Source organism: Martes martes (genome assembly GCF_963455335.1).
Source record: "Martes martes genome assembly, chromosome: 11".
NCBI classification, from domain to species: domain Eukaryota; kingdom Metazoa; phylum Chordata; class Mammalia; order Carnivora; family Mustelidae; genus Martes; species Martes martes.
Window position 1 is genome coordinate 64,585,413 of NC_137899.1, and position 26,087 is coordinate 64,611,499.

At 39.8% G+C, this 26,087-nt stretch overlaps 1 protein-coding gene across 1 annotated transcript in view; it reads right to left on the bottom strand.

Moving 5' to 3' along the window:
• NT5C3A (5'-nucleotidase, cytosolic IIIA) overlaps positions 1-25,708 on the bottom strand; it is a 51,729-nt gene extending 26,021 nt beyond the window's left edge. The window contains exon 1 of the mRNA XM_080818323.1: positions 25,464-25,708. Coding sequence (XP_080674449.1) covers positions 25,464-25,601 — 138 coding nt within the window. The 5' untranslated portion in view covers positions 25,602-25,708. The remainder of the gene's footprint in view (positions 1-25,463) is intronic.
• Positions 25,709-26,087: the final 379 nt, after the last annotated feature.

Genomic DNA, 26,087 nt, shown 5'->3' on the forward strand with positions numbered 1-26,087 from the left:
AAGATGCTTACACTGTAATTGTTTCCATTTTATTATATCTGGATCTCTGTGTCTGAAATGGAATAAGAAAAACTTTGTTTTAATTTTGGACTCCTTCCATATCATACAGTTGGCATTCTGCTGTTAAAAAGAAACAGTATTGTTTAGGATTGCTGTTTTGGTATGGGTCACATTAAAAATGGCAAAAATGGTTATGCTACTTAAGCTTTTATTATTGGTGTATTATATCCAGTACCTCTAGATGGAGAGTACAAAGACTTAGCTTACTATCCTCTTTTTTCTATGCGGGATAAACTCATTTTAAAAATAGTAAGGTAAATGGGGCACCTGGGTGGCTCTGTTGGTTAAGTATCTGCTTCGGCTCAGGTCATGATCCCAGGGTCCTGGGATTGAACCTCACATAGGCACCCTGCTCAGCAGGGAGCCTGCTTCTCCCTCTCCCTCTGCCTCTCCTCCCTGCTCGTGCTCTCTCTCTGTCTCTCTCTCTCTAATAATTAAATAAAATCTTTAAAAAAAATAGTAAGGTAAGAAAATGATGAAGTAAATTATTTGGAAAGAGATTCAAGTTCACGAACGAATAACCTATAGCAAAGAATCAGTTGAAACTACATGGAGGATAAGTGCTAACTTGAGTTTTAAAAGTATGTAAATAGAAGAAACCACAAAATATAGTCCTTTTGAAACACCCTTCAATATTAATAAACTCAGTATGTTAAACCAAAGTACTTAATTTAACCTATGCAAAGTCTTGGTAACATATATTCTGTCCAATGATGGAAAGTGTGCTCATCAGAATAGAACTTACAAAAGTAGGTTTATCAGAGAATGGACTTCAAAGTGCTTTTTATGGTCAGGTGTCATGCTGGTGAACTCTTTCAAACTTTTAAAGAACAGATAGCCCCATGCTAGAGAAACTGTTTAACAGTATATACAAAAAGGTTAAGCTATCCAATTCCATTTATGAAACTAACTAGTATAAAATCCTGAAACAAAGCCTGTTAAAAATAGTACAAAAAGAAGGAACATAACCTAAGTTCAATTATGAATATAGATATAAAAGTCCTAAGTAATGAACCAGTAACAAACTAAATTCAATAGTACAGATAATCACTGAACATGGGTGAATCAAATATATTATAAAACTCAATTAATAGTCATCACAGAGGAATTTTCTTCTATTTTCTTCTTCATGCTCTTTGGTATTTTCTAAATTTTCTGTAATAAATCTATTATTATACCCAGAAGGAGACAAATAATATTTTTAAAAGGTTACATGTCCTGGATATAAGAAAGCATAAGTGTATATAATGTTACTGTATCTTTTGACAAAATGCACATGGCATATGTTAAGTCATGTTTATGAAGGTAAAATGAAAATTATCTATTAAGGCAAAATTCCACCTTACTGTGTTTTCTGGAGTAGCCTTCCTCATTCTTTTTCTGGGAGGATAAACTAATGAGGAAGCAACACAAACGAAACAATATGCTATATTCTCTTCCCACTCTGGATACCAAATGAAGTCATAATGTGTAAATGAGGAGTCATATACAAATTAAGCTCTGTAAAACCTTATAAAGTATTAGTCCATGGTTTAAAGAAGCCATTTAGGTGGGTGGGGAAAGAGGCTAAAAAGATAAATGGGATTAAGAAGTACAATCTTCCAGTTATAAAATAAAATCATGGAGGTGAAAGGTAGAGCACGGGGAATATGGTCAATCAGACTGTAATAACTTTGTATGGTGACCAATGGTGACTAGACTTTCAAGGCCAGGAACTGCAGAATTGCTGAATCACTATGTTGTACACCTGAAGCTCATGTAACACTGTAGTCAGCTATACTTCAATTAAAAGAAGCAGCAGCAAGAGCAGCCATGTAAAGATTTGAAAGGAGGGTCATACACAGACTACTCAAAAATGAAAGTGAAAACAAAAAAACAAACCTGGAAAAATATATTTCTAACATATTTCTTTTTTTTTTTTTTTAAAGATTTTTATTTATTTATTTATTTGACACAGAGAGAGAGAGAGAGAGAGAGAGAGAGAGGAAAGCGAGAGATCACAAGTAGGCAGAGAGGCAGACAGAGGGGGGGGAAGCAGGCTCCCTGCTGAACAGGAAGCCGGACTCGGGGCTCAATCCCTAGACCCTGAGATCATGACCTGAGCCGAAGGTGGAGGCTTAACCCACTGAGCCACCAGACGCCCCTCTAACATATTTCTACAGTTAAAAACATTTTATAAAAGTCCTTGCAAATCAAGAAAAAGAACTTAAGACAATTCAGAAAAGGAAATAAATGGCCAATTATTTTTAAAAGTTAAATTTCAAAAGTAACAGATACTTTAAAAAAAAATATCATTTGGCAAAAGTAAGGAAAAAATGACACCTATTGCCAGGAAAACAGGGAGCTAGGTACTTGCATATACTGCTAGTGGAAATGTAAATTGGTACAACCTTTTCAGAAGGTAACCTGGAAGCACATTCAAAGGCTTTAGATCTGCACATGCCCTTTGACTTAGCATTCCACTTAAACAGTCTTAGACATGCACAGATGCAACACAAATGTTTACCGACCCATATTTATCATAATTAAAAATGGTGAGCAATCTAAATGTTCAACAATGAAGAACTCTGCCTTCAGCTCAGGTCATGATCTCAGGGTCCTGGAATGGAGCCCTGCCTCAGCTCTGCTCAGCAGGGAGCCTGCTTCTCCCTCTGCCCCTCCCACCCTGTGTGCTCTCTCTTTCTCTCTCATAAATAAATAAAAATCTTAAAAAAAAAAAAGTGAGTAATCTTATTAAAAACAATGTTACAGTGTGATCTCATGCTGGGAAAAATGATACTTAATAGTTATATGCATAGAAAAATAATGGAGTACACTTACTAAAATGTGTTTTTTTTAAGGTGGTAAAAATTGCAGATTACTTCTTTTTGTTTATCTAGATTTAGTAGTTTTTATATCAGCATGCATTGTATCAGAAACAAAAAATAATCAAGGGAAAAACGAAACCTAAAATAGGTAAATAAAAAGGAAGAAATTCTTTCCTAAAAGTTGTATCTTAATACAGGTAGTCCTTAATTATTAAAACTTCCCTAAAACTGAGCCACATGACTGGAAATCCACATGCATGAGCCCCATGAATAAATTTTTAAAAAATCTATACTGAATCATATGATCTGTGCTTACTTTAAGTGTATTAGAAGGGATTCAAAATGAATCGAACGCATACAGAAACTTTATCCTTTACAAAAAAAACCATGTTTCCCATACGATCTCAGCAAAATTAAATTTCAGTAACTGAAAATGATGTAACTATATATGCCAAGCTTTTACGTATGGTACCCAGGTTAATTTAACCATCTACAAATTATGATAGCAGGCAGGCAGGGATTAGGCCCCAGAGTGCTAGGTACTCAGGTTAAAAACCATTACTCAGGGGCACCAGGGTGGCTTCAACTGGGATTATGATCTCAGGGTCTTGGGTTGGAGCCCCATGTTGGGCTCTGTGCTCAGTGGGGAGTCTGCTTTTCCCTCTCCCTCTGCTCATGCTCTCACTTTCTCATATAAGGAAATAAAATCTTTTAAAAAAAGACAAAACTGTTACTCAACATTTGGGATGCTGGATATCTCTCCATTCCCAATCTTTTTAACTTTAAGGATGTATGATGCTCTAACTAGACATTCTTCTTTTATCTCCAAACCTGAGAGTGCAAAGAAAATATTGTTTAGAGACAACTGTTAAATCATTACTTAATCTGAATCTCTTATAAGAGAACATCATGGCTAAAAGAAAGTTGGTCTGGAAAACAGCATGGAGGTTCCTCAAAAGGTTGAAAATAAAGCTAACCTACGACCCAGCAATTGCACTGCTGCGTATTTACCTCAAAGATGCAAATGTAGTGATCCAAAGGGGCACCTGCACCCCAATGTTCATAGCAGCAACATCCACAATAGCCAAACTATGGAAAGAGCCCAGATATCCATCGACAGATGGAATGGATAAAGAAGATGTGGTATTTAAAAAAAAGAAAAAGAAAAAAGATATGGTACATATATACAATGGAATACTACTCAGCCATCAAAAAAATCTTGCCATTTGCAACAATGTAGATGGAACTAGAGGGTTATATGCTAAGCAAAATAAGTCAGTCAGAGAAAGACAATTATCATGATCTTGCTGACATGTGGAATTTAAGAAATAAAACAGAGGATCATAGGAGAAGAGAGGAAAAAATAAAACAAGATGAAATCAGAGAGGGAGACAAACAATAAGAGATTCTAAAGTGGCGGGGGTGAGGGCTGGGGTAACTGGGTGATAGGCATAAAGGAGGGCACGTGATGTAATGAGCACTTGGTGTTATGTAAGACTGATGAATCACTGACCTCTACCTCTAAAACTAACAATACATTATGTGTTAACTGAATTTAAATAACTAAATTTTAAAAATAAAAGAAAGTTGGGAAAATAATAGCTTTGTTTCAAGAAAGGAGAAGAAAAGAGAATTAATATTTACTGAATAACTACTATGTGGTAAACAGTTTGCAACTGTATGCATATCATCTTTTTTTTAATCTTAACAACCCACATAGATACTTAGAATATACTACTGGAATTCTCCTAAAGTATAATTATTTAAAAGAGTAAGTGAAATAAAAAATATAAACACTAAGAACATATTCCTAATATAACACCCTGAAAGAAAGAAGGGGGCAGAAGATTTTTTAGGTGAATCTTCTCCGGTCCAGATAACTGGAAACTGAGACTTAGAAATTGTCCAAGGTTAAACCATCGGAATATGGCAGGGCTGCGTCAGAACCAAGGATTTACCAACTACAAAACTCTCAAACATTATATATTGTATAACTTCTTTTCCTTACAAGACACTCTAGAGTTCAAATAATCAATTATGTAATTTATTAAAGAAGTTATCTTTACTAGATAAGCCACAATATTTATAAAGCATAGAATAACTGAATAATTATGGAATGCTAGATACATTTCCCCATCCTACCAAAACATACATACATATGGTACATAGTTGTGCACAAAAAAATGAAATAGAATAAAACATTTAATTAGCTTGGAAAGAGAATATTTTTATTTTTAAAATTTTTATTTTATTATTTTTTAAAGGTTTTATTTATTTATTTGAGAGAGTGAGAGAGAGAGCATGAGAGCAGGGAGGGGTAGAGGAAGAAGCAGATTCCCCACTGAGCGGTGAAGCACAATTAGATGAGGGGCTTGATCCTGGGACTCTGGGATCATGACCTAAACCAAAGGCAGACTTAACCCACTAGCCACCCAGGCACCTCAAGAGATAAAATTTTTAAAGATCAGCATCACAATAAAACTTCATTAAAGTAATCGTTGTTCCCAATTGAGAAGCATGCTTTCTTTAAGAGAGAGATAAAGTCTGACAGTGCTGGCTCTGCTACTTACTAAGCTATATCCTAAACAAATTAATAAAAATTATGACAATTTACCAGCTGGACTGTGTTTTTAAGGATTTAATAAGGTCATGCACAGAGAATTTGGCCATAAGTAGACACCCCAAAATTTTAGTTCCTTTTCCCTGGTTAATGGATAATAGGGCAGTGCCCAACTAACCCAAATGGGAATCAGTTTCTAATTGTTTTCTAGTTCTAGTCCCAGTGTAGTCCTTTTCCTTTCCCCCCTATTTTCTTAATGTGACTTCAGTGGGTTTCTATTTTGTAACATTTCACTACGTGTAATGCTCAGGTTTTCAAACTTTTCCTATCTCCATCCAAACTGATCCAATGTCTTATTCCCTTGGAACACTGTGACAGAGAAATCTAGACAAACATAAACTGTTCAGGGGGACGACTGTCTAAAAAGATAATGATTTTTTTGGGGGGGGGGGATGATGTTCTTCTGAGCCCAGGCTCTGAGTCAGGCATTTGAGGTAAAATAAATGAGAGGGCTGTGCCATGACAAGGCTTCAGAGATAAAGTGGGGACAGGAAGGATCTTGCGGGCAACTCACATGTGACTATCTATTTCCACCCACTCACAAGCAGGAACTTACCAAACAACTTAAGCAACCTTCCAATCAACCAATAAACAACGCTATAATCTATTAGCACCTTGAAAAATGAGAAAGATAAATAACACATGTGGAAAAAATAGACAATGGCATTTCAATCTATAACAGCAAAAGACTGTTGAAGTTGTTTTAAATTTTATAGATTAATGGTTTTAGGTGAGGAAAAATGATTTTCCCTGTACCCTTCTATGTTCTTTGCTGAGGCCATCCATCCCATAATAAAAAGACAGATTAACAGAGAAATCCTTAATTTCACACATATGGGAACCCACAAAGATAAGAGACTCAAAGGCAGTCAGGCAATTGAGGCTTTATAAATCATCCTGAGATATGGAGAAAGGAGGAGAGGCTTGGGGCTTCAAAGGGGAGGAAGGAAATTCCAAGAAAATGAGAAGAGCAATGCTTGCCTTCCTGCAGGTAAGTCTCTCAGATAAAAGAGTAATCTCTGGTAATAGTTCTCTTCCTGGTATAGGCTCCTTTACTAAAATCTTTTAGGCAGGTAAAAGGGAGGTAAAAAGTTTTTCCTGACCCCTTTGAGTCTTGATTGTCTTCAGCTCCCAATAATCCACATACCAAACTGGCACGCTTTGGGGTGACAAAATCTACTCCCCTCAGGCTGAAGTGACAGTGAGAGAGTGAACATTAAAATGCATAAACAAGAAAGGTAATTTAGAAACCTAGCACCAAGCCAAGCACCAAGCACCAAGTCTGCCACCTGCTGACACAAAAATGGAATTGGATAGAGTTCCCTGATGCTGTTTTTAAAGCAGGGGGAACCTCAGGTAAGGTTTGACGTTAGATTTCAAATAAGTTACTATGCCAAAAGTAGAGATAAATTACAACAACTAATGTAAAAGAGAATAAGGATTAAAATGGGATTTAAGATTCTTTAGAGGCTTAATTCAGTAAGTCTAAATAATGTGATGTCTGAATTACTTTAAAAGCAAACAAGAGAAATCTATGGGAATGATTTAATAAACTGTAGGGAACATTCAAACTGCTATGATGAATTAAGGATAATCTGAGACTCTTTGCAAAAATTATAAAATCTGTGGAGGAGGAAAAAATTTTTTCTCTACCCTTCTAGGTTCTTGACTGAAATCCTCCTATAACAGAAGACAGATTAATAGGAGAAAAATAAACACAAATTTAATAACATGTATCCCTCCTGAATACATGGGAGACACCCAGGAAAATGGAGGAACTCCCTGAAATGGGCCAAGCTATCATCTTAAGTACCATCTCTAGTTAAAGAAAAAAGAAGATGGCATATTCTGGGATTCAAATCCTGTTCCCTTTCAAATCCTACAGATTTCACTGCTGCAATCCGTCGATATTCTGTCCTCTTTCTCTAGCTCCCATAGCAGTCTAGGGCTTCATCCTCTTTAATCCAGGCTTATCTCAATTCCTGCTCCTGCAGTGACAGAATGCCACCCCAACATATGCCTTTTTGGAATGAGGATTATTTTGAGCTGATTATTTCAGAGAAACAGTAGACACGGGAGGAGCTCTGAAAAGAGTAGAAACTCCCTTTTACCAGGGAAATTAATGTTTATAAAGGAAATCTCCATTTCTATGTGTCTCTCCATCTCTGTACCAAAAGAGAAGGCAGAAAAAGATGAAGAAAGCACCACAAATTCAAATCAATGGAGGGAGTGCACTTAAATCTGCATTATCAATCCTTATTCAGGCTTACACCTTTTTCCTCCTCCCACCCAACAACAGGCCTCTTCCATGCCCTTCTTTTGTTTATTACTGTAGATGGTTTAATTTTAAACCACCTAAGAGAGTTACTTTTCCCAAGGCATCTCTCATGTATACTTGTTAGTAAAACTTGTTTTTCTCTTATTAATTCTTTTGTTAAAGGGTCCCCAGCACAGAACTTAGAAAGGTGGAGGGAAAAATATTTTTTCCTCACATTCCTCGCCTCTTGATTCTATTTATGCTAATTAAGTGTACTCAGCTACCAGATTAAGCAACTAAAATGCATTCCAGATCTTACCACTTTAAAAAAAATAGAACACTCTCAAAGGCTCCTCAGCAAGTTAATTACAAACACCCCACTACTGACAATTCAGATGTTTCTACAATGTGGTCCCAACATACTTTTTAAAATGTTGCTTCAATTAATTTTTTTTTTAGATATACATGCTCATGCTATTTCAAACTGTGCGAAACATTAAAGGATGAAACGGTACAAGTCTCCTTCCCCAGTCTCATCCTCCCAAGTTCCACCATTACTAGTAACAACTACAAACAGCTACTAGTGCAGTTTTTTAAGAATTTCCAATGACATATAAGTGCATACATGCATATCTCTCTTGGAGCCACAACTGTTCTACTACGTGTTTTCTCCCCTTAGTTACCATCTTTTGAACTTTTTAAAATGTTAACTCTGATTTACTTTCTTGTATGTATGTATGTATGTATAAAAGATTTTATTTATTTGAGAGAGAGCATGCATGTGAGCACAAGCAGGGGGAGAGGCAGAGGGAGAGGGACAAGCAGACTCCCCACTGAGTGGGGAACCTGGAGCAGGGCTAATCCTGGGACCCTAAATTCACTGATGTGGGAAACAAAGGCAGAACTCAAATTGTTAAATTTCCTTATTACCTACTGTAAGGACCTATTTTATATTTTTATTTTAGCCCGAGGCTTCCATTGAAGTTAAACAATAACTTTGTTGTTTAACCCTTAAACTGTCCTTGCTCCCCTTCCCCGAGGGGACTTAAAAACAAATCCTGGAAACCAGTCCCAGGTAACAAAGCCCAGGTACAAGGGTGGGTCAGGCCAGGTGGAGACACCTGATCAGTGGGGGCGCATACTGTCTCCTAGCTACCAAGGTGATGGGCTAATTTCCATGGCTACTATGGGGTGTATTGTAATTCAATTAGCCACCTGTGTGTGGCCAGGCCCAACCACATGGCCTTTGCTCTATAAAAGTTAGTCTGGAAAGCAGGGAGGGGTCGTCCTCTCCGTAGGGGCGTCCCCGACCGGTCTGTTTGACGGTCGGTCTGATTCTTTTTTTTTTTTTTCCTGACCTTTTTTTTTTTTTTAAATTAAATTTTTTATTTATTTTCAGCGTAACAGTATTCATTGTTTTTTCACCACACCCAGTGCTCCATGCAATCTGTGCCCTCCCTAATACCCACCACCTGGTTCCCCCACCCTCCCACCCCGCCCCTTCAAAACCCTCAGGTTGTTTTTCAGAGTCCATAGTCTCTCATGGTTCACCTCCCCTTCCAATTTCCCTCAACTCCCTTCTCCTCTCCATCTACCCTTGTCCTCTATATTATTTGTTATGCTCCACCAATAAGTGAAACCATATGATACTTGACTTTCTCTGTTTGACTTATTTCACTCAGCATAATCTCTTCCAGTCCTGTCCATGTTGCTACAAAAGTTGGGTATTCGTCCTTTCTGATGAAGGCATAATACTCCATAGTGTATATGGACCACATCTTCCTTATCCATTCATCCGTTGAAGGGCATCTTGGTTCTTTCCACAGTTTGGCGACCGTGGCCATTGCTGCTATAAACATTGGGGTACAGATGGCCCTTCTTTTCACTACATCTGTATCTTTGGGGTAAATACCCAGCAGTGCAATTGCAGGGTCATAGGGAAGATCTATTTTTAATTTCCTGAGGAATCTCCACACTGTTCTCCAAAGTGGCTGCACCAGTTTGCATTCCCACCAACAGTGTAAGAGGGTTCCCCTTTCTCCACATCCTCTCCAACACACGTTGTTTCCTGTCTTGCTAATTTTGGCCATTCTAACTGGTGTAAGGTCGGTCTGCTTGGCGCGAAATAAAGCTTTGCTTGACCTTCGCTTTGTATCAGTCTCGCTCCTTTAATCACGGACCCGTTAAATGGGCATAACACCTACAGCCCACTGACAAGTCCTTAAAACAGGCAGAGTGACATTCCTTTAGGGACTCAGCTGCCTCGATGTTAATACCTTGCTAAGGGCAAAGTCAATCTTCGTCTGATGCCCAAGATCCTGTAAGTCTACTTTAACATACAAAAATGCCTTTAGAAATTTCCTTTATCTTTAAACCCCCCAAGATACAGGTTGGCAATCATCTCCCCAAGCATATGACCCACCGATATACATCTGGAAGGGTCTCATGACTCAGGCTTTATTAGACAGTAATAAATGACCTTTTCTTTTTTTTTTTTGAAGATTTTATTTATTTGTTTGCCAGAGAAGAGAGAGAAAGGGAGCACGCACGCACACGCAGGGGGAGGGGCAGAGGGAGAAGCAGGCTCCCCACCAAGCAAGGAGCCAGATGTGGGACTTGATCCCAAGACCCTGGGATCATGACCTGACCTGAAGGCAGACACTTAACCAGCTGAGCCACCCAGGCGTCCCGATAAATGACCTTTTCCTAATAAAAGCTAGCCCCTTAAGATCTGGAAACCTTGCTTCAAAAATTCCTGAGATTATGCTGAGTGAAATAAGTCACGCAGACAGAGTCAATTATCATATAGTTTCGCTTATTTGTGGAGCATGAGGAATAACACGGAGGACATGGGGAGATGGGGGAAATTGGAGGGGGAGACAAACCATGAGAGACTGTGGACTCTGAAAAACAATCTGAGGGTTTTGGAGGGACGGGGGGTAGGAGGTTGGGTGAGCCTGGTGGTGGGTATTAAGGAGGGCACATACTGCATGGAGCACTGGGTGTGGTGCATGAACAATGAATTCTGGAACACTGAAAAGAAATTAAAAAAATAATAAATAATTAAAAAAAAACAAAAACAAAACAGAAACCCTCTCCCCCCACAAAAACCACAAAAATTCCTTAGAGACTTATGCTATCCTTAACCTCTTCCCAACTTGAAAGTATATAATGGACCACTCCTCAAGACCCCAGATCAGCTCTTTCTGCCCACTGATCCTCTCCCTGTGCTTTAATAAACCACCATTTGGAGCACCTGGGTGGCTCAGTTGTTAAGCGTCTGCCTTCAGCTCAGGTCATGATCCCAGGGTCCTGAGATTGAACCCCGTATCGGGATCCCTGCTCAACAGGAAGCCTGTTTCTCCCTCTCCCACTCCCCTTGCTTGTGTTCATTCTCTCACTATCCCTCTCTGTCAAATAAATAAATAAAATCTATTTAAAAAAAAAACAAACCCTTTTGCACCAAAGACGTACCAAGAATTCTTTCTTGGCCATCAGCTTTGAACCCTAACACCTTTCCTATGTCAATCATGACATGAGCCGAAGTCAGACACTTAACTGAATAAACCACCCAGGCACCCCTACTTTGTTTTCAAAGTTGCATAATGTTTTATTATACTAACCGTACCACAGTGTAAGCAATGCACTATAATTTATTTAACCAATGTATATAATGCTTCCAACAGAATAAACAAAAGTGCCCATTTTTCTATATACTCATGACTCAGATTTCTCTTTCCACGCAGCGTTTGGCAGCCCCCAGTTTTGACTATCTATCAGCAATTAAACTGGATTTTTTTAAACAAATTTTGTAAACTCTGTAATTTTGCTGGTGTTAAGAATTTGAATTCTTCACTCCTACGGTTCTCAAACTTTAGCATTCATTGGAATCATGTGGAGAGCTTAAAGTCAAAGATCTAAGGATGTGATGATTTTTTACCTAGAAAAGAGACTTCCTCGGGGTGCCTGGGTGGCTCAGTCGTTAAGGGTCTGCCTTCAGTTCAGGTCATGATCCCAGGGTCCTGGGATTGAGTCCCATGTCGGGCTCCCTGCTTGGCAGGAAGCCTGCTTCTCCCTCTCCCACTCCCCCTGCTTCTGTTCCCTCTCTCGCTGTGTGTCTCTCTCTCTGTCAAATAAATAAATAAACTCTTAAAAAAAAAAGAAGAAAGAAAGAAAGAAAAAACATTTGTAAAAACTCCAGCTGTTTCAGGAAGTATTCTGGCTAACCTAAAAACAGCTAACTAGATAAGAGCTCACACTTGTTGAAGCTGCAAATGTGATTAAACTTGAATGAGGATAATACATAGGAAACATGACAAATGTGATTTGCAAAAAAAAAAAGACAAAGTTATATGCCTGGTACAAGTTACTCCATACTTGCAAATTTGGGGATTCAAGATGACCTTGAACATATTCTTTGCCAATGCTAAGAGTTTAATATAACTCCCCTTAATTTACAATATATTTTATTGAGACTGACCAATCATAATTGTTCTCCTTCAAACACCACAGCCATCAAACATTACCCAATGTAATCTCCTATTCCTTTGAATTTCACATACCCTTTCCTTGAGATCTCTCTCACATTTTTTTTAATATATATTTTTAAAGATTTATTTATTGGACAGAGAGAGATCACAAGCAGGAAGAGAGGCAGGCAGAGAGAGAAGGGGGAAGCAGGCTTCCCGCCTAGCAGAGAGCCCAATGCGGGGCCCGATCCCAGGACCCGATCATGACCCGAGCCAAAGGCAGAGGCTCAACCACTAAGTCACCCAGGTGCCCCATCTCTCACATTTTTATCCATTCACTATAGCAGTACTGTTAATGATGTGGAGAATAAAGGCAAAAGAAAAAAAATTCAAGTTCCTTATAACTTTCAGCCCAGTGACAAGTATTTGGGACAGGAAGGGTGACTTTCCTCCAGGAACTCAACTACCTCAATGTTAATACTTTGCTAAAGGTGAAATTGACATTAGCCCAACCTCCATGATCCTGTAAGTCTACTTCGACATATGAAAATCCTTTTGGAAATTTCCTTTATCTCTACACCTACCCCCCAAGATATATGTTAGCAATCATCCTCCAACCATATGGCCCACTGATATACATCTGAAGGATCTCATGACTAAGGTTGTACCAAGACAGTAGTAAATGACCTTTTCCTAACAACAGCTAGTCCCTCAAGGTCCTGGAAACCTTGCTTCCAAATTCCTCAGAGACTTAGGCTATGTCTAACCCCCTTCCAGTTTGAGAGTATATAATCAGTCACTCCTCACAATCCCAGCGCAGCTCTTTCTGCCCATGGGTTCTGTCCCTGTGTTTCTATAAAACCACACTTTTTGCACTGAAGAAATCTCAAGAACTTTTTTCTTTTTCTTTTTTTTTTTTTAAGATTTTTTATTTATTGGGACGCCTGGGTGGCTCAGTTGGTTAAGCGGCTGCCTTCGGCTCAGGTCATGATCCCAGCGTCCTGGGAGTCCCACATCGGGCTCCTTGCTCGGCGGGGAGCCTGCTTCTCCCTCTGCCTCTGCCTGCCACTCTGTCTGCCTGTGCTCGCTCGCTCTATCTCTCTAACAAATAAATAAATTAAATAAAAAAAAAAAGAAAAAAAGATTTTTTATTTATTAGAGAGAGAGAGAGAAAAACAAAGAGAGGGAGAGCTCAAAGGGAAAGTGAGAGGGAGAAGCAGAACCCCCGCTGTGGGGCTCAATCCCAGGACCCTGAGGTCATGACCTGAGCCAAAGGCAGCCACTTAACCGACTGAGCCACCCAGGTGCCCCTCAAGAATCCTTTCCTGACCGTTCTCTTTGAATCCCAACATTTCACATCATTAGGACTCTAACTTTTAAGCTAGTTGTGACACATAATTGTGACACTAATTCTAAATCTCATTAGCATGTATGAAGGAAGCACTGATGTCTCAAGAGCTAGTGGTGAATGAATAAATCTTTATACTTGGGGTGGGCAGAAGAGCAAAGCTATTCTGAGTCTGTATTCTGTCCTGCTGTATTACCAAAGACTTGTAACAGCTGGAATGTTCTATTTTCTACCAGCCAACTGACCACCAGTAATATCAGATTCTATATACGTGCTTTTATTTGACCAACTATTAAACGAATTTACTGAATGGCAAATGATACGGAAAAGGAATAGGGACTATAGTATAGGATATGGTAAAGGAATAGGGACTATGGACTATTAGACTGCTTATTACCTAATTCCTCCCTTTCTTTCCTACTAATAGAATCTCAATTTTGTTGGAGGGTGGCCATTTGCTCAGCCAAAAAAACTCCTCAGCTTCACAGTTAGGGTGGCTATATGACACTGTTCTTTCCAGTGACATGTGAGAAGAAAGTTCTGCTTTACTGAATTCAGTATCATCCTCCCTGGAAGATGGACACGTTGGCCAGGGCTGCAACCGCCATCTTGTGACCACAAGAAAAGCCAAGAGAATTTCAAAGACCTCTGTCTTGACATCCTTGTACTCCCTAATTAACCATCAACTGCCTATTTTCTGGACCTCTTCTTATATTAGAAAAATAAGATGTTTATTGTTTATTAAAGACACTGATTTTGGGTCTCTCTCCTAGGTACAACTAATAAGAAAGACAAAGGGGGCATCTGGGTGGCTCAGTAGGTTAAGTGTCTGTCTTAGGCTCAGGTCAGTTGTTGGGATCCAGCCCAACAAATGGCTCCCTCCTTGGCAGGGAGTGTCTTCCTCCCTTTCCCTCTGCTCCTACCCCACCACACCACCCCTTCACTGTAACACTTCCCCCACCCCGCCCCCACCATGTGGATGCTCTCTCTCTCACATAAATAAATAAAATCTTAAAAATAAAAGACAAAGTAATATGTACCAACCTAGACCCTTAAAGAACACACATAACAGTAAACAATACAAGGCAGTGTATAAATTGCTACTTTATGAAAAACCATCAGGAAATGCCACATGAGTTGCAGAGAATATGCTTTACAAAACAAATGAATTAAAAACAGGTCCTAAAAGGTCATAAATCTGAGTGCTGATATAAATTAAAGTTGGGATACAGAGATATTTTTAAAAGCCTGTGTAACAGCATTGAGCCACTTAAGCAGTCATATTTAAATCTTGGTTCCCCGCCCCCTCCTTTTTCTAAATATAGACTCGATAGTGGGCTTTCCACTTACTCAGTATAGTACCCAGAGAACATCTAATGTTATCTTAAAATAGAAGAAAGGAATGCATTTTTGTTAGAAATTATCTCCAGGAAGGAAATTCACTCAAGTTTCAAAAACAGCACCAACTTACAAGAAGTAATTGTTGGTGTTTATAAGGAAGCCATAAAAAGTTGAGATGTGGGAAGGAAAAAATGAAACAAGATGGGATCTAGAGGGAGACAAATCATAAGAGACTCCTAATCTCACAAAACAAACTGAGGCTTGCTGGGTGGTGGGAGGGGTAGGGACAGGGTGGTTGGGTTATGGACATTGGGGAGGGTATGGGCTATGGTGAGTGCTGTGAAATGTGTAAGCCTGATGATTCACAGACCTATACCCCTGCGGCAAATAATACAATATATGTTAATAAAAATAATTTTGTAAAAAGTTGAGATGTGTTTAAATTAGAAATGGAGGCAGCTGTGTGGTTCAGTCTGTTAAGCCTCTGCCTTCCTCTGGCATCATGATCCCAGAGTCCTGGGATTAACCCAGTGCTGGGCTCCCTGCTCAGCCGGAAGTCTGCTTCTTCCTCTCCCTCTCCTTCTGCCCCTCCCCTCGCTCCCTCTCTCGAACAAATAAAATCCTAATAGAAAGAAAGAAAGTAACAAACAAACAAACAAAAGGAAAAAAAAGAAATTATAATTTTGGGGAGCTTCTAGAGAGAGTGAAGCCAGTGTCCACCTTGAATACTAGATGAAAGTCATATCGCCCACAGGCAGGGCTGACTGGCCACAGAATACACAGAAAATAGAGGCTGAGACTTAAGAAATGGGAATGTTTGCTTATCATTCAAAAGCATGTAGGGGCTGAGGACAGGCCGCCCCAAGGTAGGCCACTCTCGCATGAAGATTATTTTGAGCTGGAGGCAATGAAGACCCTGTGGGCTCAAGAGAAACTTTTGCCCATCCTTTAACTACTTAGAAGAACTCTAAAGTGGGGGGTCTTTCTAGAATAAGGAGCAATACCTTTTACCTGAGTGACCCATCTGTACGGCTGGGCAAACATCTGCTCTACTTACTGCTCTATGAATGTATTCCCTTCCTGTCAAGTCCCGGGCCCCTACTCCCTTCTCCTTAGTTCAGAATGACATATAGACCTCATTTTCCCTGTATTTGGAATTTTCATGTCTGTGTGGATTTGCTATTAAATACATATGCTATTAAATTTGATTTTCTCCTGTTAATCTGTCAATTGATTTCTTTTTTTTTTTTTAAAGATTTTATTTATTTATTTACTTGTCAGAGAGAAGGAGAGAGCACACAAGCAGGCAGAGAGGCAGAGAGAGAAGCAGGCTCCCTGCCGAGCAAGGAGCCCGATGCGGGACTCGATCCCAGGACCCTGGGATCATGACCTGAGCCGAAGGCAGCAGCTCAACCCACTGAGCCACCCAGGCGTCCCTGTCAATTGATTTCTTAATTGATTCTCAGTCCAGTGAAAAGAACTTTGAGCGGTCACAATTCAGTTCATAACAATGATTAACATCTAAAAAAAATTTCACAGAATGTTAAAATTATGTAATAGATGTTAAATGAGGAAACTTTCTGTTTCAGTTTAATTCAGGGACAGGTATCCTACTAAGGTGAGGAAATGAAAATGGAGAGAATTGGCTTCATTACTCCTGGGCCCTTAACCACCTGAGAGGGAGGGACTTCAAAGGCAAGAGCCCACCTGGAGTGGATCATTTAAAAAAAAAAAAAAAAAAATCAGGCTGAGGTGGGTGGGGTGCCAAAAAATAAAATTAAATTAAATTTTAAAAGAGCCCATATTATGAGGTTATAGTCAAAGAAGAGAAAGTCAACTTTAAATACTTTGCAGACCCAGAGAGAACAAACCTAACTAGTCAAGTAAGAACTTTCATTTTGGGGCACGTAGGTGGCAATCAGTTAAGTTCCTGACTCTTGGTTTTGGCTCAGGTTGTGATCTTGGGGTCTTGAGATTGAGCCTCTCACAGGGCTCCTCACTCAGCATGGAGTCTGCTTAAGACTCTCTCCCCTTCCCTCTGGCCCTCCCCACACATGCTTTCTCTCTCTTCCCAAAATAAATAAATAAACCTTAAAAAGAAAAGGGGTAAGGCACCTAGGTGGCTCAGCAGGTTGAGCCTCTGCCTTCAGCTCGGGTCATGATCTCAGGGTCCTGAGATCAAGCCCCGCATCGGGCTCTCTACTCAGCGTGGGGCCTGCTTCCCCCTCTCTCTCTGCCTGCCTCTCTGCCTACTTGTAATTTCTCTCTCTGTCAAATAAATAAATAAAATCTTAAAAAAGAAAGAAAGAAAGTAAGTAAGTAAGTAAAGGGGTACCTGGCTGGCTCAGCTGGTCTGACTCTTGGTTTTAGCTCAGGTCACAATTTCAGTGTCCTGGGATTGAGGCCTGTGTCAGGATCCATGCTCAGTGGGGAGTCTGCTTAAGACTCTCTCTACCTCTCCCTCTGCTCTTCCACCTCATGTTCCCTCTCTCAAATAAATAAATTAACCTTTAAAAAAAAACCTCTCATTTCTTCACCTCCTCAGTGAAAGAAATCCTTCCTCCTACCCTATTAACCCCCAAATCTGAAGCAATGGCTAGTGGGGGGAAAGAGCAGAAGTGGGGAAAGAGAGGTTGATTATCTCCTCTTCTCTCATCCCAGATCACTGGCCACCACTAACTAGGGAGGGGAGGAGTCACCTGCAGTAAGCCACAGCTTTGGGGTAGTGAAGAAATCTGTATTAGTTAGGGTAAGTTATGGGGCAGTAACAACACAAAAATCTCAGTTCTTTAACACAAAAAAAAGTTTATTTTTCACTCACACAAAGTCCAGTATGGTTCCAGATGACTCTCCATGGCAGTTGTCCTCCACATATTGGCTCAATATTCCCGGCTGCTTTGGTATTATGTCATCTCCATGTCATCATGATGCTTCAGGATTTACTCCAACAGGAGCAAAGACTCTGGACAACTGTGTCCCTTTTCATAACTACACTGGCCCACAAGTGGCCATACCATCTCCAGGCAGTCTATTGGCCAAAACAGCAAAGTTTGCCCAAATATAAGAAAGGGAGAAGAGCTAAAAATATTGGTGGGTACTAGTAATGTCCATCTAGGAGTCTCATCACAGAATTAATACTGAAGTCATGTATAATACATGACTAGACACTGGTATTTACAGAAATGAGACTGACTGTTTATGATTTTAAAAGACTGTCTTTTACAATCTGAGAGTGAGCAATAAGTCGCAGGCCTACCAGAATTTTCACCACTGGCAAGAAAAATTACCATCATTGAGTAGATTTGAAAGGTGCCACAAGAAAGCAAAATAAAGTTGTGTTCTATTTACATCCCTTGCATCATGTCGACTTTATATATTAATTACATCTTTAGAAGAGATCAGAGAAATCAAGTTTAGCTCTATTTTTCATAATAAGACCTTTTATCTTTCTCTAGCTTAATGACTGTAATTCTAGTTCCATATGTGAGGTTAGAAATGTTTGTTTCCTCAGCCAGCTCTGCTTACTAAATAGTCTAACTAAATGAAGTCATTCTCTTCCAAGAACATAATTTATTTAAGTTTTTAAACTCCCTGGGAAAGGTGTATTTTCAACTTAATTTAACAGCAAACAGAAGAGTGACATACATAGATGGGCCTTTAATTTAAAAGTCAGGTTTCAATCTTTTAGCAGTTTGGATTAAAAAATAAAACATATTGTCTGCTTTCTAAAACAACTTCAAAAGCACAAATTAAACACTGATAATTGGAAAAGTTGGTCAATTTGTTATCAATATCTTAAGGGCATTACATTTTCTGTCCTAAAAGACATGAAATAAATTTTCTGAATTAGTTTCTGGAATTAATACAACAAAAGACAAAATTCTAAGTTACTGTACTAAGAGATCAATGTACATTTGGACAGCCAAATGCAAAATTTAATAAAAACAAATAAAACCACACTTTTGGCCAATCTATCTAATAAGAATGATGACTAAAGAGGAACAGTGGGGAAAACTGAGATTCTTGGAGCAGGAGAGAAGTTCTGTGGCCAATAACTGCAGGACAGGAAAGTTAGCATTCATTCATAAATTTAAAAAATCTTGTAAGATTTCTCCTAACATAGTCCAGAAACCAGAAAGAATAAGACAAATTCTTATAAACAGGATATGTGTGTATAAATATATAGACACATACATTTAAAATGTTTTTACTTTAAAATAATTTCCTTTTTGGGGCGCCCGGGTGCCTCAGTCAGTTTAACACCTGTCTTTGGCTCAGGTCATGATCCCAGGATCCTGGGATCGAGGCCTATACCGGGCTCGATCAGTGGAGAGCCTGCTTCTCCCTCTCCCTCTGCCTGACGCTCTGCCTGCTTGTGCTTTCTCTCTGTCAAATAAATAACTAAAATCTTAAAAAATAAAATCAAGTAAAATAAAATAATTTCCTTTTTAAAAGTGACTGCATCTTGTATCCAGAAAATAGAAAGGAGTTTCACTGGTGCTGTCCTAATACTCAGATGGTTGACCACATACGTTTTTTTAATTCTTCTCTGTAGAAGCCACACTTAATACTTAAATTTGTACACTTCTGGTTTTTTTTCTTTTAAAGGTTTTATTTATCTATTTATTTGAGAGAGAGAGAGAGTATGAGAGGGGAGAAGGTCAGAGGGAGAAACAGACTCTCTGCGGAGATGGGAGCCTGATGTGGGACTCGATCCCCGGGCTTCGGGATCATCACCTGAGCTGAAGGCAGTGGCTTAACCAACTGAGCCACCCAGGCTCCCTATACACTTCTGTTTTTTAATCACTAAACACTTAGCATTATTTAGTTTCAAGCACTCGGTTTTTCTTTTATGAGGAAAAATTACAGTTCCTACTATTTCCTTACAATTTTATTAGATGACCCTAACTTATGGTTTGACTTGTAATCTTTGACTTTCAGGTCGTGAAAAAGTGACATGCATTTAGTAGAAACTACACTTTGAATTTTGATCTTTTCCTGGGCTGGGCTAGCAATGTACGGTAAAATATTCTCTTCTGATGCTGGGCAATGGCAGTGGCCTTAGCTCCCAGTCAACCACCCAGTCACGAGAATAAACAACCATTACACTGATAACCATTCTGTACCATACAACTATTCTGTTTTTCACTTTCGGTACAGTCAATAAATTATATTAGATATTCAATACTTCATTATAAAATAGGCTTTTTGTTAGATGATTTTGCCCTTCTGTAACCCAATGTAAGTGTTCCAAGCACACTTAAGGTAGGCTAGGCTAGGCTATGATGTTTGGTAGGTGTATGAAATGCATTACAGACTTACCGTATTTTCAACTTAATGATAGTTTATAGGGACATAACCCCATAGATCAAGGAAGATCTGTTAATGCTTTTATACTCAGCCAAATTAATTCGAAAGTAGATAAATGCTTTCTGAATAGAATAAAATATGGAAGCAATGCCCATGAGTAAAAATCAACCAAAAAAAAAAAACCCAAAACCCACTAAAGTATCATTTAAAATAAGGGAGTTACATGAAAGACTATATATATGATTCATTCCTCATTCTTCAAAGCCTAAATTTTGTGTTGGAGTATGTTTCTCTGTCTGATAGGAAACTAGCAAGTGCTCAAGCTTTGTTCCAGAATCTTTTTTACTAAAAGTAACTAAAAAGGCCGAAGAGGGAACAAGTCCTATCTGAGCAGGTACATTTTATCAGAATGGTGAGTTAAACTGAATAGCAACTGATAAGTGATGGTCAACAGCAATGATGAAGGACTTGAAACTTGCAGAATCTAAGAAAGGTTGGGGAAATTCATTCCCAAATACAATTCACCCTAAATACTAATTTCATTTGTGCAAAATTCTACTACATGTATTATCAACTTCTATATAGGTTTGGCAATCTTGATATTTTTGGTCCAGTTTACAAAAACTGCAAGCCATCATTACTGGGGATAGTTAGAGTAGTTTTTACAATGAAGGCTTAGGAGAGAGAAAGTTGAGAAAAATAATACCAGTGGCTAAAAATTTTGCCCTGGGGCACCTGGGTGGCTCAGTCGGTTGAGCGGCTGCCTTCGGTTTGGGTCATGATCCTAGGGTCCTTGCTTGAGCGGAGAGCCTGCTTCTCCCTCTGCCTCTGTCTGCCACTCTGCCTACTTGTGCTCTCTATCTTGCTGTCAAGTAATTAAGTAGGATCTTTAAAAAAAAAATTTTTTTTTTTGCCCTAATAGTGTTCATAAGGAAAAATGACTAAGATACGAGAGTGGCTGATAGTCTGTGTTTTGGTATAATTATTACAATTACTATTTAATAAGCAGTTACTATGAGCCAGATATTACTAAATGTTCTATATTTAACTTTTTAAAAAACACATTTCTCACACCTCACACCAACCATGCCCCAACTCTTTGTATAATACAATGCAATTCTGACACTATGTAGAGTTAGTGCCTGATCCCATGAGGTAAGGACTCAGTCCACAAGTCTATCCCCATTTCCAATGCCAGTCACAAGCCCCAGGTTGTCGCCCATACTTCTGATGGAGCAGTTGTGAATTTGGGGATTCCCACAACCCCCTCCTGGGGTTCCATAATCTGAAAGAATAACATAGAACTCTGGAGAGTGCTTTACTTACTATGACAGGTTTCATATAGAAAATACAATTTAAGGGGTGCCTGGGTGCCTTGGTGGGTTAAAGCCTCTGCCTTTGGTTCAGGTCATGATCCCAGGGTCCTGGGATCAAGCCCTGCATCGGGCTCTCTGCTCAGCAGGGAGCCTTCCTACCCCCTTCTCTCTGCCTGCCTCTCTGCCTACTTGTGATCTCTGTCAAATAAATAAGTAAAAAATCTTAAAAAAAAAAAAAATTTAGAACAGCCAAAAGGAAGAGAAGCATAGGGCAAGACAAAGAAGGGGTGGAGAACTTCCATGTCCTCTCTAGAACACACCACTCTATCCACACCTCAAGGTATTTGCAAACCTCCTTTAGAGGTCTTTATGGAGGTCTGTTATGTAGGTAAGATTGATCAAATAAATTACTGACCAGGTGATCAGCTTGAACTCCAGCCCTTGTTCAAAGGGCTTGTTCAAAGAAAAGAGGGGACATGCTGAAAGCTCTAATCCTCTAATCATGCCTTGATCTTTATGGCAACCAGCCCCCCTCTTGAAGCCATCTTGGGAACCCCCCAGCTTTCAGCCTGCCTCATTAGCATATAAAAGACACTGTTAACACTTCCCAGAGTCCAAGTGTTTTAGGAGCTATGTGGCAGGGACCTGGGACAAACACAAAATATATATTTCGTACGGTACCACAGATAAAACAAACAAGAAAAATCCGAGAAACTTGCAACAGCCAAGATGAGATAAGGACACATGATGACTAAATGTATGTGGTATTCTGGATGGAACTCTAGGACAGAGAAGGACATAAGCTAAAAACAAAGGAAATCTGAACAAAGTAGGGATATTTAAAAATGTATGAATATTTGTTCATTAATTTTAACAAATGTACCATACCAATGTGCAATGTTAGTAATAGGAGAACTGGCTGGGACTCTACTTACTTGCTTAATTATGTTGTGAATTTAAAACTGTTCTAAAATAAAAATTTAATAATGCAGTATATTAACTATGAAAAATGGGTTATCTCGGAGCTCTAAACATCCTTTTTTAAAAAAGATTTATTTATTGGGGCGCCTGGGTGGCTCAGTGGGTTAAGCCTCTGCCTTAGGCTCAGGTCATGATCTCAGGGTCCAGGGATTGAGCCCCACATCGGGCTCTCTGTTCAGTGGGGAGCCTGCTTCCCCCTCTCTCTCTGCCTGTCTCTCTGCCTACTTGTGATCTCTCTCTCTCTGTCAAATAAATAAATAAAATCTTAAAAAAAAAAAAAAGATTTATTTATTTATTTATTTGAAGGGCGGGGAGGAACACTTGAGGGGGGTTTGGGCCAGACGGAGTGAATCTCAAGCAAACTCCCCACTGAGCACAAGCCTGCTGAGGTGCTCAATTCCATGGCCCTGAGCTCATGACCTGAGCAGAAACCAAGAATCCATCAACCGACTGAGCCACCCAGATGCCTCTGACCTCTAAACATCTTAGGCCATGTTTTCTGACAGGCTTAGTCTGTATATTTATTTTGCTGCCCTACAGGACATTTCAGCTGTAGCATGCACACCCCATGAGCCACACTTCTGTGTCTTTTAACAAAAAACTTTTAAAGCGGTGCATAATCTAAGCCCAGTGCCAGATGTTATTTGTTTACCTAGCCAGTAAGAATAGGCCCACCTTGCTTAGGTAGTTACTGTTGGTTCTATTACTTGTGATCAGTTTAAGCTATGTCCATTGGACATTCACAGGTTTGTACAGATTCTCTAAGGTGGGAGTTTGGAGGATAGGGTGGGGAATGGGCAAAACATGCGCCCTAATGCATGGTTATTAAAAGAGATAAAACCAGGATTTGAACCCAAATCTTCATTTGAATCTTCATTCTTATCCCATTTGAAGAAGCAGCCTATTAAAATTACAAGTTAAGGAGAGCCTGGGTGGCTCAGTGGGTTAAAGCCTCTGCCTTCAGCTCACGTCATGATCCCAGGGTCCTGGGATCGAGCCCCACATCGGGCTCTCCTTTCAGTGGGGAGCCTGCTTCCCTTCCTCTCCCTCTGCCTGCCTCTCCGCCTACTTGTGATCTCTGTCTGTCAAATAAATAAATTTAAAATAAAATAAAATAAAATAAAATTACAAATTAAAAACATAAAGCTCAGGGCACCTAGGTGGCGTAGTTGGTAGAGCCCTGTCTCTTGGTTTCTGCTCAGGTTGTGATCTCAGGGCCATGAGATCTGGCCCCAACCTGGGCTTCATGCCCAGTGTAAAGTCTGCTTAATACTCTCTCTCTCTCTCTCTTTCTCTCTCTCTCTCCCTCCCTCTGCCCCTCCCCACTCTCGAAAATAAATAAATCTTAAAAAAATAATAATAAAAAAATAAAAACATAGAGCTCTTTCAACTTTTTCCTTTTAAAAGCTACTAGCAGGCTGCATATATATCACAATCTGAATTAATATAACATTACCTATACATATGTATAAGACTGACTGATTTCTATACTACAAATAAGTAAAGTTCGCCTGCCTGATGGCTTTCATTATTTTTCACAAAGATGGCAAACTGTTTTTAGGATGGTATCAATGTGGGATTTTATGAAAAGAATTAATTTTTAACTCTATTCAGTTTAGAAAAGTGATAAAACAAACCAATTCACAGTTTAAGTACATGCTGGAAGATACGGCAATTAGTTGGTTTCCCCCCACCCCCATATAGAATATAAACTTTTGGTTTGGGGCAAAAGGAAGCCACGAAAGTTCTCTAAACAAGACAGCAAAATAGATAAATTTTCTGAGATAATAATAAATAAAATAAATAAATAAATAAATAATAAATAAATAAAATAAAATTTCTGAGATAAAAACATTTGCAGCTGTACCCACAGAAGTAGAGGAAAAAATAATAATCCAAGAATAGTTTAATTCTAGCAATAAAGAAAACTTTCGAGTATTACTGGCATGAGACACGGGATTACCATTTCTTTTACTTAAATTAGTTATGGGGAAAATATTTCTGTATTCAACCTGGGGCCAACAGCAACCAAGAGGACAGTGTCTTTGATCAATGAAAACATACTTGAGGTTGAGTATTCTAAGTATATGAACCTAAAATGATATTATTTAGTATGGTGATAGACTGTCAACTTATTTTTCATAAATATTTGACCCCAAATGTTCACATGTGTAGCACATTATTGGGAGTAAACATGAGCTTACGCATTCCAGTAAGCGCATTATAATGTAACTCCATGAGTCACTGGTCTTTAGGAGTGGATTCTAATTAAAAAACAAAAACTAAAAACCAAACTAAAACCAAACCAAAACAAAATTAAAAACATCCTCAACTTTGAAGCAAACACTGCTTATCATATACCTTAAGTAGGATTCTTGAAACACTCTCACAATAAAATTGGAAATAAATTTCTAAAATACTGTTATGCAAGAGGTTTGGGGGGAAAAAAACGAACACAAAGATACTTCCTGGCAGTTTGAGACAAGAAGAAATAACATTCAAATACAAAATAAACTATTTTGAATGCCAATCGGCTCAACCGGCTTTCTCTCAACCACTGAGAAGTTACACCTTCCCATAATCTAACTCATTCTAGCCAGCGTGCAGAAACACACTGGATTAGTCACAACCATTTGGCTGCAGGAACTAGGCAGCAACCCAGCCTAGAACGTTCGGTTTATTTCTTGAGAAATGGCTTTTGCTGCAGGAGGTGGCAGGTTTCCGAGTCACCTACTTGCTGCCTTTCTATTTCAAATGGAGACACAACAAAAGACAGAGGAGTGACACCCTAAAGGGTCCAGACCAGGTCACCGGCCCCCGGTGTTGCCACTCGCGGGGTGAATGTGTCCCCAGTGTGCCCTTTGCATTCCAGCAGCGCCAGCACGGGAAGGTAAGGGCGGATGGAACGCTCTGCGGCCCATCAAGCGCTCCTGCACGCGGGGCCCTGCACTCACCATCTCGATGATCTTGGTCTTCCGCCCCGTCTTCCTCTTCAAGGTGAATATGTACTGGGCCAGCACCACCCCCGCCACCAGGACACACACACTGGCACTGGCCACCGCACCCATCCTCGCCACAGCCGCCCGGTCCATGAATGGCGTGTCCTGCGCCTCCCGGCCAAAAACGAAGAGGTCGCTGGACTGCTGTGGTCCGCGCAGAAGCTGGGAAGCCCTGCCCCGCCGCCGCTCTGCGGGAGCCCCGCCTCCGTTCCTCCCCTCCCGCACTAGCCCTGCCCCACGGAAAGCCCCACCCCACGCGCTGACTCGCGGGAGGGGATGGCGTGGGGGCGTGGCCTGCCTCTGCAGCTGAGGGTGGGTGTGAGGCTGGTCTTCCTTGGATCCTACCTCTGAGGAACTGTCCAAGGACCCAAAAGGGAATGGTATCAATTATCTCTGTGTTGATGAGGACCATGGAGTGGTTCACTCCAGCTCCCTACAGTAGAAATCTGATTCCAACTAGACCCAATCAGAAAAAGTCATCTGCCTTCCACCTTCTACCCTCCTCAGCCACTGTGGACTATAGCCCCCAGAAGGCGTTACAAACTGCTACGCAGCAAGATACAACCAACAGTACTGTTG